Source organism: Mytilus trossulus, chromosome 3 (assembly GCF_036588685.1).
Source record: "Mytilus trossulus isolate FHL-02 chromosome 3, PNRI_Mtr1.1.1.hap1, whole genome shotgun sequence".
In the NCBI taxonomy this organism is placed as follows: Eukaryota; Metazoa; Mollusca; class Bivalvia; order Mytilida; family Mytilidae; genus Mytilus; species Mytilus trossulus.
The window spans coordinates 91,462,653-91,477,673 of NC_086375.1; the positions used below are offsets into that span (position 1 = coordinate 91,462,653).

A 15,021-nucleotide genomic window follows, 5' to 3' on the forward strand; every position below is an offset into this window, starting at 1 on the left:
TTATCGATGAAAATTCAGCACATTTTTTATTCAAGCTGTATGCTATTAAAATAGAAGAGCTCAAAATTTCAAAAGCATCTTTCTATTATTAGTTTTCAAACACCAGTACTACATTATCTAGAAGTAGGACACACTTCCTAAAGTAAGTTAGGCTGTCTCTTTTCCGGTTAGGCCGATGCCTTAAGAAAGTTTATTGCTATAGCAAGCTATAGCAAACTTTCCAAAAAAACCATTTAGACATACTATTGCATAAATAAAAGCAAGATTTTACTACAGTTGACAAAGAACAAACTGACGAATGGTCTCGTCGTTTACATAACGATAGTAACTTTTCTCGCTTTAGAAGTGTTCACCTCGGTTAGAGTTCCAGAATTCTGGAAAAGTTCTAAATCATCCAGAGAAATCGTAAACGCCTATGATATTCCAAAACTACTAACCGTAATTCCAAAAACCACTGGATGTTCATGCGATTTATGTAACACTCAGTTTTTAGATGTATATGTACATGCATGTTGTAGCTGTAGCGGAACTCATTTAATCAGAGATCGTGGTGGGAGTTCATAATTGAAAAAAATCCATTGCATTTATTTGTGGAACTTTATTTTTTTGGGCAAGCACGTAACAACAAACAAGATAGACACCGACAGTTTTCCAAAGACTTGTCATGTGCACGTTGCATACTGTGTCGCTGCATATAGTAGATTAAGGAGAACAACGATTCGTTAATGTGCAAGTGCATGAACCGTCGTTAGTGAGAGCAAATTTTGTAAAATTTTTCTTCAGTTATATATATTAGCACAGAACTTTATTTTGTTTTGTACATATTGTAATATCATATTGTGTTATTATCATGTTTTGAAAACTTATCTGATTTGATCTGTTTGCATATATGATTGTTCATTGAATCTCTTAATAGAGGAAATAAAGATATGAATGAATGAATGAATGAATAAATGATATATTATCATTTCTAGCGCTGTATAGTACTGAAATGCATTTTTTTTCTATCACATGCACTGTTAAGTACTTAAATGTAATAGAATTGTTTCTATCACTGTATAGTACTTTAATAATATAGTTTTGAAGTTTGGTTTCTAGCACTGTATAGTGCCATCGTTTATATCACATGCATTCTTCAGTGCATAGAAAACCGTGGTACCAGCACATCTAAATTTGTATGTTGTTCCAAAAGAACATACATAGAAACTATTACAATCTCCAGGAACAGCGAAATACTCGTTGTGTTTATCAGGCTTGCAAGGATCCGTAGGCGTTGACGTTGTTGTTGTGACTGGCTCTGTTGGAAAGGCTATAAAACGGGAAAATAGAAGGTTAGAAATAAACATCGGTTAAAAGGTATTATGTAATTTTTATTATTTTTGTTGATGTTAATTGTCAGGTACTATTTATTGTCTATTTTAAAAAGCTGGACAAATAGGTTAAACATGTTAGAGAGCACCCGACCCTCCCTGTAAGTTGTCAGCAGTTTACAATTTGGAAATTAGTATGGCGTTCATTATCACTGAACTAGTATATATTTGTTTAGGGGCCAGCTGAAGGACGCCTCCGGGTGCGGGAATTTCTCGCTACATTGAAGACCTGTTGGTGACCTTCTGCTGTTGTTTTTTTTATTTGGTCGGATTGTTGTCTCTTTGACACATTCCCCATTTCCATTCTCAATTTTATTCCTCTTTTTCAATTAATGTTACGCAAAACCTTTTTTGTCCGTATCTAGCACCTTTCGGAATATTGGGTCATCAATGCTCTTCAACTTTGTACTTGTTTGGTTTTATAACTATGTTAGATCTCAGCGTCACTGATGTAGACGAAACGCACGTCTGGTGTATTAAATTGTTAGCCTGGTACCTTTATAAAAAAGATGTGTTATGATTGTCAATGAGACAACTATCAACAAAAGACCAAAATGACACAGAGATTAACAACTATAGGTCACCGTACAGCCTTCAACAATGAGCAAAGCCCATATCGCACAGTCAGCTATAAAAGGCCCTGATAAGACAATGTAAAACAATTCAAACGAGAAAACTAACGGCCTTATTTATGTAAAACTATGAACGAAAAACAAATATGTAACACATAAAAAAAACGACAACAACTGAAATTACAGGCTTCTGACTTCGGACAGGCACATACATAAATAATGTGCCGGGGTTAAACATGTTTGATTTCTATTGGACATTTTCACTAAATATGTCTGTATGAGTTGTTCAGGCATCCTTGTAAATAAAATGGAACTTGGTGCGACTGTCATACAAGTGAGAGATTTAGCTAGCTTTAAAAACGAGGATCTATCCATCATTTTCTACATAAGAAATTGGCTATAACAAGTCAGGAATATGACAGTTGTTATCCATTCGTTTAATGTGTTCTATCTTTTGATTTTGACATTTGATTAGGAACTTTCCGTAATGAATTTCCTCGGAGTTCAGTATTTTTGTGATTAATCTTTTTACCAAACTACTTATTTTTACAAACAGTTGATGGGTTAGAAATACAGTCCAGTCTATGAATATATTCCCTTTTCCAATTCAGGCAGAACTTTCGGAATTTCGACTATTCAAAATTAAAATCACAATAATACTGAACTCCGAGGAAAATCAAATCGGAAAGTCCCTAATGGCAAAATCAAAGGCGCAAACACATCAATAGAACGAACCATGGCACAACTGTCATATTCCGCACTTCGAACAGGCATTTTCTTATGTAGAAAATGGTGGTTAAACCCTGGTTTTATAGCTAGCTGAACCTTTCATTTGTATGACGGTCTCATACGATTTCATTATATTGACAACGAATGCCTTTAAACTTCTTACTTTATAAGGCCCAACATCTTTTTTTTTTATTTGAGCGTCACTGAAGAGTAATTGTAATCGAAATGTGAGCCTGATGTACACAATGGTAAGTCTGGTATCATTGACGATTAGTTTCTATTATAATATATAATATTATTCATAGTTTATAATGAAGACATAATGTGCAACAAGCAAACAAGAAGGTGTGGCCATAGGAAAACACAAATCTGTTTACTGAATATGGAAGTAGCGCGTGTGAAATCTGGTAAAAAAATTATCATAGCAAACATGTGTATTAAGTTAAAAGTTAAAATTTAAATACCGGACGGAAGCACAGTGCAGAACACATCATGCTCTCGCACTTTTGAAGAGGATTTATAAAGAAGGAGGCAAACAAAGCTATCGTCAAGTAATACGAAAAAGAATATGTACACAGACCTTTCGACTGATCAATTCTAGTAACATACAGACAAAAGTATTTACGAATCAGATGAACCCAAAAAGAAGTTACATAGCGTACGGCCGTAGTGTATGTCTGCTATGTCATTCGGTTCAGCTGATTCTTTTGGAGTTTATGCAACTCAATTGTGGACTTTTGATTGTCTGTTATTTCTCTCTTTTGGCAAGGTATTGTCCGTCTTTAGCCGACTTGTGGGTTTTGATTGTCCTCTGAATTTTTTTTTTTGAATTTTTTGAATTATATTGTTGAAAACTAATAATTTGAGTTGTCTGTATACGTGTATAACAAACCATGTGAATGGAACAGTACTTGCCTCCAACAAGTTATGTGTTTTGTAATGATTAATTGCTCATTAATTGCATACAATCCGTACTGTTGAATAGTCTTGGACTTATGTCTTTAATTTAATTTTCAAATATTTTCTTTGTGGTAATAACCATTTGCTATTTTTCAATATCTTTGATCAAACTATTTTCTGAACTCTTCTTGTTAACAAATGCACTTGTCATAATTACCAGATCTACTGTGTGACTTCATCAGATGACAATACAATTACTTTAACTGTAATAATATTGACGTTCTATTTCAAATCAGTCACGGACCGGCGATGTTGCTGAGGTGTTTTACTTTCAACATACATGTGTATACTTTACAATAGGGCTCTTCACGGTTAGTTCGGCCATATTGTATAGGGGGCAGATTTTCAGAATAGAGGTAAAAATGGTGTTAAAAATACGGGAAAACATCATTAAAACAGAGCAGTTGCTTGGAAACACACATAGGATTTCCCACACTTTCATACTATTTCCACCTCTTTCTAAAAAATCTGCCCCCTATCCAATATGACCGAACTAACCGTGAAGAGCCCTATTGACAGTTGACCAGGCGTAACTAAGGAGGGGCCCGCCATTTTGAATTGATGAATCAAAAAATGTTCGATTACTACTATACAATCGAAAATAAAACAACACATACCTCGAATTCGCCGTTTTAATGTAATTTTATCCGAATTTGAAGCGTACAAGTAACGTCATAACCTCCAGTTTAAAAGTTTTCATTTGTATGACGTCACGTTAAGCCATGACGTCTTCGTGCCAAAATCATTCATGAAGATTCGCGGACTTTTTTTTATTTGACAAATTTAGACATTTTTTTCAAGTTTCATCGTATTTTTTATTTTTGTAATGCATTAGAATCGGAATAACAGTACTGTAGTTGAAGAGTTGCCATTTGCGACCGTCAAATCTACAATTGACGGTGGCAACTCTTCAACTACAATACTGTTATTCCTTAATTGCAAATTTGAAGACATTTCTTTATTGTGAAACCTTCGGATTATATTATTTAAGAATGATATCGTTTCAAAAGAATCCATATACCAAAGAGTCGTAGTCCTGTCGGACATAATTTATCAAAATAAATTGTTAAACCAGAATCACAGAAGTATAAAAACGGTCAAGGCGAACATTCTGGATAGGCCTTAAAATTAACAGCATTAACATAATGTTTCAATTATAAATGGTGTTTATCACAAGAACATCTGTATTGGAATATACTGATTAAAATATATGTAATTCTTTAAATATAACCTCACACGATTTTTTTTCAACTTTATTGGTTTCTGTCAACACAGACTATTAACATTGTACTACATGCCACAAGCTATTTTTCTACCAGATTTTTTTCCTGTTATTTCATATTTGGCACTTTGTTTTGAAAGGTTTTTGCCATTTTATTAGGGACTTTCCGTTTTGAAATTTCTCCGGAGTTCAGTTTTTTTTTTCTGATCTTACTTTTTTGTATTTCGCCTTTTTGAATATCTTTCTCAATATACCCGATATGATTACATGCAAATATATATTTTAGTGTTTGAATTTCTGTTTAATTGGCTGTATAGTAAAATACTATTTAATAAAAAGTTGATTTAGGTGAGAATGGTGTTCTATTGTACCATAATGAACAAATCATAGAGAATTAAATCCTTCCTTTAACAATTATGCATATTGTGTATGCTGTGGACCTTAAAATACACTATATTTCATTTTTGTTACCTACTAAAAACTCTTTTGCAATACCAATTTTACAGACTTAACCATTATGCACAGTGTTTTCATCATACCTATTTCCTTCGCTCTTGTTCTCATTAATGTTTAATACTGTTTGATGAACGAACATCTTTCACAGTAAAATGTTTTCGGAGGTATAAGATCTTTAAATAACAGTAAATTTATGTGAACTGCAATTTGACATAGTAAATTTACATGACCAGTGATATGCAAAGGAAACGCCTAACTTGTCTTTCGACTCACCCGACCTCGTTTCTTTGGAGCTCATTCGCTTTGTTTGGTTCTTTTGTTGTCTCTTTTTACTCGAACTATGAGATAGAACACCAGTAAACTACTTGTCCCTCAATTTTATATATAGTAAAAAGAGATAGTTAAATAACAAAAATACTGAACTCAGGAAAATTAAAAACGGAAATTTCTTTATCAAATGGAAAACTCAAAAGCTTGATAATTTGAAGTAAGAAAACATCATCAATTTTATCCGGGCGGTTTATACTTTACTGCTATGCCTTCAAATGTTTAAAAGAACAGCCTTCCGTAGTTTACAATACTTTTCTGATTAATTAATTTGGTCCCTTAGTAAAATTTAGTTGTTTATGAAGAAGCCTTTGTGTTATTTCTACATCAGTCCACGGTGTTCTAATCGGGTCTCACTCATCCAGCCTTACGTATGATATCCTTTTTTTATAAGACGGTATCTGTGCTATACGAGGGTCATTTGCATATCTTTCAATTAAAAGAAAATTCTGCATTTCTGATAACAATACAGCATGGTTCGATCTTAGACACATTCAGTGGGATAAATGATATTTCTAAAAGCATGCCACATTATTGAATTGTATTTGAGTTATCTTCTTATTACCATGGTGACATTGTCAATAATATGCGGTTTAAAAATGAACGTGGGTTGGATGTACAAGAGGTACATTATATCAAATAAAATTACTTTTTTAATGGTAAAACATATTGCTTAGGCACCACATTTTAAATCGATTTGTGACAATATTTTTCAACAGGATATAAGATTACATAATTTGATTTATAGGAAGTATCACGTTATGTTAAAAGATAAATTTATCCCCCATGGAATGGAAGTAATTTTCCTAACCTTATATCACACAAATGTATCAAGATTACATAATTTCTTGTATTTTGTTCAGAATAAGCCTAACAACAAGAGCTTCTGGGTTAATCAAGTCTCCTTTCAATATCAGTAGACCATACATTTCGTTTCCGAGTCTTATTTTCATTTATTAATGAAGTATTGAATTTTTCTTTTCTCACACATAAGGTAATTCAACAATCACATACACTAATAACAAACAGCGCAGTGTAGCAATATACTGTTACTATCTGGAAAATCTTAAAAACGGTTACTGGTAGAAGTATTTAATAATATACTCATTACTGGCAAACTATTAGTTTAAGCGTTATTATTTAATCTACATAAATCAATTTAAATTATTTGTTTCATAGCAGTTCATTAGGTTCATAGTTGGATATGTCAGACATTTGTTTATATTAAATCAATCAGTGGCGCTCAAATCAAATAAGTTGGAAAGCCGCAGAAGAGTGTTAAAACTGGAAATTAATCTCACTGTTCTGAATAAATCACTGAACAAAAAGTAAATTTACGAAAAGAGCGAATCGAGACATTTCACGTCACCCTATACTAGCGAACAACTTGGGGGTGATACTTTCTAGACGTACAGAAGAAGTGTCATCAAACTAATAAAACACCAAAAGAAATAGTTGTAATTCTGAAAGTTTTGATGTACTTCCACGATGAAAGCAATGTTACAGCACTTTCCCTGATAATATCAAATTATACCGTTATACACTAATATCTATTTAAAAAAATAATGATACAATTACCTGAAGTTTTTGAATAGAATATCAATTCAGAATATATTTAATCAATTTAGTCATAAACATATCATTATAACTACGATTGCATATTTTGAAAAAAGGCTTTTTATGTAATATACTACAGCCATTTATGAAACTATATCACAGGCCTCTGCTTCTGCCAGATAATGGCCCAATCAACAAAATGATCAAACTGCCAAGTGAAAAATTTGAAAATGTACTGCATATAGGTCAAAATTATTAACGAAGAACTAGATGCCATCATTATGTAAGCAATATATATTTTTTTAAGAAAACTGGTAGAAAAAATATAAACATACTAGTGTAGTGGTAAATGTATGTCATTTAGATTCTAGACAAGTATAATTAACCAATTATTTATAAGGCAAATACATTTTTCTCTACATTAAAGATTAAGTGTACAAAGAATAAATGTCAGCTTATATCCATTAATTCATTATATTGTTAATGGTATAAGAGTCTTTCTACAAAAAAATACACAATGGAAATATTGTAAAGGGGTGGTTACTTGAAAGTGTTACGCAATTGATACCAAATGTTGATACTCGGAAATTGACGTCATGACAAATTGAAACCTTCTCATATTATTACAATAATCTCATATTGCAAATATTGTCGACCCATCTGTATATACTTTTTAGATATACTGTCCTATTAAAAAACTAAATGATAAATGCTGGAGTTTGAAAATTTTGTCTTGATAAGATGTTATAAAACAAATGTCAACCTACTTGGGCACAACAAATATATGTTAAAAGATAACAGAGGGACAGTGAAACTCAAAGATCGAAAATAAAACCGACAGTACCATAGCTAAAAAAGTAAAAGACAAACAACTTTATAGCTTGTTGTTCGGTGTGAGCCAAGGCTCCGTGTTGAAGGCCGTACTTTAACCTATAATGGTTTACTTTTTAAATTGTTATTTGGATGGAGAGTTGTCTCATTGGCACTCACACCACATCTTCCTATATCTAAATAAAGTTCACAAGACACAACATAGATTACTAAAGACTTAGCCACACGAACCCCACCAAAAACTGAGGGTGATCTTACTAATAATAATACTAATATACTTTGACAAGGTTACAATCCTACAGTCAAACAGATGACCCTTTACAGCAAGGGCTTTACTGCAGGAAAGAAGAAGTCTTGATAACCATATTTCTATACCCCCCTGTCAACCCACAGTCTCTGTTGTTAAAAACTGGTGTACAGTTGGAAATACATTCGTTACAACAAAATCAGAATATAAAATAATGCTGATCTATCACAGAAAGTAGTTCAGGAACAGACATAATTTAAAAACAAACTTCATCTGATGACCTGATCGTAAAAAAGGCATGGTAAAATAACATATGTTCCAATATATTTTTTATTTGACTAAAAGACTGAATAGAATGGTGAAGAACATCTAAAATAACTTTGCCTGAGAATAAATAGTCCGTCAGAAGCAATTTTATAGATTTACCTTCATCAGGAATGTTCAAATCCAACACATGAATGCAAAGATTGTATAAATATCTGTCAATGTGAGAAGCTACGTGACCAAACGCAGCCTTTATGCCTGTGAGAGTGGAAAACTTAGTTCACTGACTTGTGAGCTGATAATACCATTTGTAATCTGAGCATGTGGATAAATACATAAAATGTGTTTCATCTAGAAAAGTAATACTTAAGTCCCACTTTCATTGACTAGTGACAGGGTTCAAGTTTCTGATCCCAAATTATATAAATTGCTTTGCCGGGTACAGCTGGCTACGACCACAGAGGTCCAACCCTGAGCAGTTGGGGCAAAAATGGAAACAACATTCACGCTTGATACAGGTCTGAATTGGATTGTAATTAAACCTTTGACTCATAAGAGGTTTCTGACACAGAATAACTATACTTAAAAAATTTAGAATTGGTTAAATGATTTGAATTTATATTCAATTTTTTTGCTCTGTTCCTGTGCAAATTGACCACCCCCCCTAAAAAATAAATAAATAAAAAACAGAAATAATAATAAAAAAAAGTTAACCCACTTTTTATTTTGCATTTGTGCAATACACTATGCTGTTGGTATTGACCCCCCTTTCCGGAAAAATACCCCCCCTCCCCAAATAATTGAAATTTTTTGTTTATTTTTTGAAATCTGAAATGATAAAATATTGCCCCCCTCCTTTTTCCAAGAATTCCTTCCCTCAAGATGTGGTCTTTATCTCTATTCAAATTCAGTGGAGTTGGCAACCATAATTATCCTTTTATTTGCATCATAAAAGTCTGTAATCCCTCATTGTACAACATTGTTCAATTTTGCTTTTGGATTACCTCCCTTACACTGCTTTTCAATTGTCAATTATCCAAAAAACTTAAGTTTTTCCCACTTTTTTGCCCCTTACCCCTATAAGATTTGAGCCATAGTAACCCCCCTAAAGCCAATCCTAACAATCCTTTTGTGGTATGGAAACAAGTGGTATAATTTCGGATAGATCTATACACCCTTCCACAAGTTATTGTCTGGAAACTAGAATAAATGCTTAGTATCTTCCTTATTCCTACTCTGAGGACCGTAACCCCCTACATCAATCTCAAGCTTCCTTTTGTGGTTATAAACCTTGTTTTTAAATTTCATAGATTTCTATTCACTAACAATAAAGTTATTATCCAGAAACCAAGTGTTTATGGGACAATATCCCTAATGCGCCTTGAAATGAGGAACACAAAAGTCATGTGTAAACGAAAAATCTCTGTGTAGTGATATTTGACACATTTCTATAATAAAAAAATGACTGAGCTGAACCATTTGTGTTAATTTAGGAAGTAGGGGAACACAGAATAAATGTGTAAAAACTATGGAGCTATTAAATGTGTTCAAAGTACATGTATTAAATTTTCAATGCACTTATTGTGTTATTTTTTCTCACCTCAAATAATTACAGCTGACTGTATCATGTGAGTTCATCATTGTAGACCATGTGTTGATAATGGGATATTGCATCCTACACATCTACCGCTTCTACATTCTGTCATCTGTCAAATTGGGTTTCGTGCCAACTATTTGACTCAATAATTCTAGACAAAATAATCTTTAATTTAATGCATCTCCCTCAGTTTTAGTTTGCTACCCCAATTTTGTTTTTTGTCCATAGATTTACGAGTTTTGAACAGCGATATACTACTGTTGCCTTTCTTTATACGACTTGACAAAATATGTATTGCCTTCTAAGTTTAATCTCAAGTGGTACCAGCAGGTACAGTGAGAAGAGTTGACAATAATGTATTAATAGCAAATACAGAAAGAGATGATAAAATACAAATTAATCTATGTGCACTACAAGACATTAAAATAATTAAAGTAACAACTGGTTTGTATATAATTAACTTTATTTGCATTGTATTCAGAAAATGCTGAAATGGATAATAAGTTAAACAACAGTATTCAGCAATATTGAATTCTCCAAAAAGTCAAAAGATCTTTTTTTTAAGTTTCTTTAACTGCTAAACCTTCAAATCAATCTTAGAATAAGTATAAATCTTTAAGGCATGTAACATCTTTTTCCATATCCCATGTCTTTGTATGTTTACTGTTTGTTTTCTTACTGCTTATTCTCTGTCAACAAACCTTTTCAAAATTCTTTTATTTTTACAAGAAGTAAATGAGATGCATCAGATAGAAATCCACAGCACCTTATGCCATCAAAAATCAATACCTCTGTTCATCTATTTTGGGTTGAAATAATTTCTACAGAAAGTCTGTTATTCTTCCAAAAGTAGGTTTTCATAAGAAGACAACCCTTTAAAACGAACCAAAATGCATCTTTTATATCTGAATTATTCCAAAATTGAACAATGTCTTATACATGTAAATGTGTACATGAACTTGCATAAGGTCGATTTCTATCCGAGGCAGCTCATATTATAGTGTCTTTTCATTCATTGAAGCTGCATTATGAAAATAATCAATTTCTATCTTCGACAATAATTCATATAATTAGTGGTGTCCAGATGATCCATATAATCTAAGAATATGTATAAAACAATAATATATGCTGTCATTGTCCTCAGGCAAGCCTATGGCACAGTATTTCATCATTGTTTTCACTATTTACAACTTGCATCAGGAACACAGTTCTTCTTTGTTTGATCAAATTTGTATGCTGCTGGGCATGAGTAACTCATTGGCGTCTCTTGTGAACAAAATATAAATGCTCGACAATTATTAGGATCCGAAAAGTAAACTTCTCCAACAGTTTTGACTCCTTTGCATGATGCTGCTGGAAGTGTAAAAAACATCTTTCCATTAATAAACCACACATTGGATTAGAGTTATCCATGCAACTGTCAGCAGCTTAACGAGTTATCCATGCAGTTGCCATCAGCATATCTAGAGTTATCCATGCAACTGTCAACAGCTTACTTGTAACATGTACTCAACTGTCCATGCCTTGGTATCTGCTTCTCATGCTAGCCTTCACTTTCATGCTTTGTTGAATGTTAGACACAAACAACCACTGCTTTCATTGATTTGAGTCTGCATCAAACAACAAACACATGCTGCTATTTACAAGCTTTTTAGACAAAATTTTAAACATGCATTTCTTCTTGTTGTTTTTTTGTCATTCTCCATTAAAACCAGACATTCATGCAGACATCTCCTTTGTTATTTAGCCATTTATTTAAGTTTCTTTAGTAATGACGGCAATGTCTGTTGGTTTTGTCATAGCATTACATGCAAACATCAATAACAATAATGCACTTGTTCTATCATGCCTCATCAAATTAAGGTTAGTTACATACATGCATTACGTCATTTCGATTCTATATTCAAATATTTAACGAGGTTTTCCTTGTAAGACATGACTCAGGTGCGACATTTATTTTTAATAAAATGACACACAACTTTAAAAACAATATATATTTCTGCAAGTAAAGAAAACCCCAAATATAAGTAACGGAAACAGTGTCATTGATTTTACAGATACAGATTTTTTAAATTTGATATTGAATATGCTCGAAGTAATATATAATTATTTCAGATCATAATCATTCTTTTGATATTTTGGGAGCCTCTATAACTAATCTCCAAGTAAATAATTCAAAGTGACTTTGAAAAACTACAAGTGAATAAATTGTGAAATGTAGGTCACATTGAGCTATTTTTCATGGGAGATTATCATCAAAGGTATCCCTACACCAAGTATTTATAATTTATTGTCTTGCAATCAAAAGAATGAAAAACCTGTAAGAAACAAACTTTAAATGACCATATATAACCAGAAACATAAAAGCAATGCCCGTATTTTTTCTCTGTTAATCTCCATTGTGAACAGATAGAAAAGTCTAACATCAAGATCAAATTATCACACAGATACCTGCTCCAGTATCGATCATATACATGTATTATTATACTTATATAACTGTTAACCTTTACAGTTGTATAACTACTGACGAGAGAGAGGTCTAAGTTCAATGGCCAAAATATATAAACCATTTCCTATCATTGGCTTCTACCATACTGTAAGTAGTATGTGTAATAAACCTTTATTACAAATTCAATGAGCATAAAAAAGATATGCAATAAAATTGGTGGAAGAAATTTTAATAAATATTCATAAATCTGTACACAAGCATAAAATATATAACTGAAATCAAAAGCTGCTAACTATGGCCATTTTTGAGATTTTTCCCTAATATGCTTTGGATTTCATCATAAAAGAGGGACTTGCATTAGGGAAAGAAATGTTAAGCATTTGTTTCTTCTCTTCGTAAAATGTATTCATTATATTTTGCATGAAATAGTTAAAAAAGGAAGTCCTTGGTAAATTTTTCTTAAATTAGTATCAAAACATAAAGTCAAAAAATATTTAAGTCAATCAAAGCTTTAACAGCAGAGAAGTATAAATCTTTATAAACGATCCATATAAAAATATATTTTTTCAAGAATTTCAATATCAGTATATCTATGGACAAGTTATATCATATTTGCAAGATGAAGTTCCTAAGTCAAATGAATAATCAGGTGAGCAGGTGAGTTTGTACGGTGGCATTCCAGGGTAACATATCAGGTAAGCTCTACAATCAGTCGGATCATTGAAGTAAGCCACACCAGAAACACCTTCACACGGATCTGTAATCACAAAATACCCGATCAGTATTTGTACTTTATAGTGCAAGTGCTGACAGATATATAGATCTGGTGAGGTGTGATAATAGTCAGTATACCTAATCCTATGTAGTATTGCTTAAATCTTTATAAAGTGAAATAGGTATTTTTCTAGATTGATATATTAAGTGCTTCTTAAGTAAAATGTTTATAAGCATGTGATAGATATATTATATATATTCTGTGCAGGTCAATTTATCATCCCTTGAAAGATTATTTTATATTAAGGTTATATTTACCAGTTGGGGGGACACACATACAGTGAGACACATTCTACACTTAAGTTGATTGCAATGGCTTTAAACTAAAATTTTACATCAAGTATCAAACATTTATGGTATAAAAAAACATATACCCTCCATTTAAAATTTCCTAGTATTAAAAATATATCTAAAAATCTCAACAAGTCAACATAAAAAATAAATAATGAGCACAATGTCTGTAAAACATTCCTGATTTTTCAGGTACAAGAAGAATCAACTTGACATCCTTTGGTTGCTATGTTGAATGATGTGCCAGAGGGACAAGTTCCAGTTATAGGATCCAGTCCAGGATAACAGTATATGTAACCACGGCAATTGTTTGGATCTATGTAATACGCTTCAGTAGTTAGTCCATAACAGGGATCTGGAAAATCACAATCCATCGTTACCATGGTAACTGATTGTTGTTAGTCCAGTTTGATTAAATGCAGAAGATTTTGAAAATTTGAAGAATCTAACTATAAAGGAAATATTACTGAAGATTTTGAAGTATCCAAATATATGAGAAAATTTACATTGGTAAAGTATTGCAGTGAAGTCTGGAAGCATTATTAAGTCTGATAAAGTAAAAAGAAATCTAACTAAATCGATTGTTAAAAAGAGAAGTAAATATGTTCTACTCTAGACAAGAAAATAAATATATGTCTAAGAAAGTCTTATATTATCAAAATGGGATATCTGTAAATCATAAATTGCTTAGTCTATGGGACAGACAATTCATATCAACTTTCTTATTACTTTCTTTAAAAATATCTTAAATTAGCAGAAAAATCTTTCTGTCAGAGGTCAACTATTTCCTAATATAGACTACTAAACACCATTTCAAACATCAAGTCAACGTATACTTTTACAGATTCAGGCAATTTTCTTATTCCAATCAGTGTCAAAGAATTATTGACATATATATTATAAACTCTTGCTATTACAACTCAGATTTAAATGTTGATCTCCACTCAATGTATAAGGCTCAGATCATTCCTCATTATGATTTTTTTTAATCTTTACAATTATCTCAACATCTGCATCTTTTATATAAGCTTTGGATTTCAAATATTTTGGCCACGAGCATCACTGAAGAGACATGTATTGTCGAAATGCGCATCTGCGGCAAGAAAATTGGTACCGTTAATTTTATTGCAGAAAAAAACTGCCACCAAAAGATGTAATTTCTACAATCATCTTTTATCCATTTAATTTTAAAAGTTTGTCCTTAGACAGAACAGAAGCTGTCAACTATTATACAATCCCATCAATAAGATGTATTTCAAGGCAATTAACTTAGAAAAAACACTAAAACTGCGTCAAAGTCAACACTAAGCTTCTTACTATTTTGTATCAATAATTCACATAGTTAAATTGGATTAAAACAGGATTGGGATTTCGT

At 32.1% G+C, this 15,021-nt stretch overlaps 1 protein-coding gene across 7 annotated transcripts in view; it reads right to left on the bottom strand.

Annotated features, from left to right (window-relative positions):
* Positions 1-217: 217 nt before the first annotated feature.
* LOC134712834 (fibrillin-2-like) overlaps positions 218-15,021 on the bottom strand; it is a 120,671-nt gene continuing 105,867 nt past the window's right edge. For 3 of the 7 annotated variants that reach the window (XM_063574784.1, XM_063574785.1, XM_063574791.1), the window contains one exon: positions 218-1,309. In XM_063574784.1, coding sequence (XP_063430854.1) covers positions 1,095-1,309 — 215 coding nt within the window. In that variant the 3' untranslated portion in view covers positions 218-1,094. The other 4 variants (XM_063574788.1, XM_063574787.1, XM_063574790.1 and 1 more) reach the window with 4 other exon arrangements.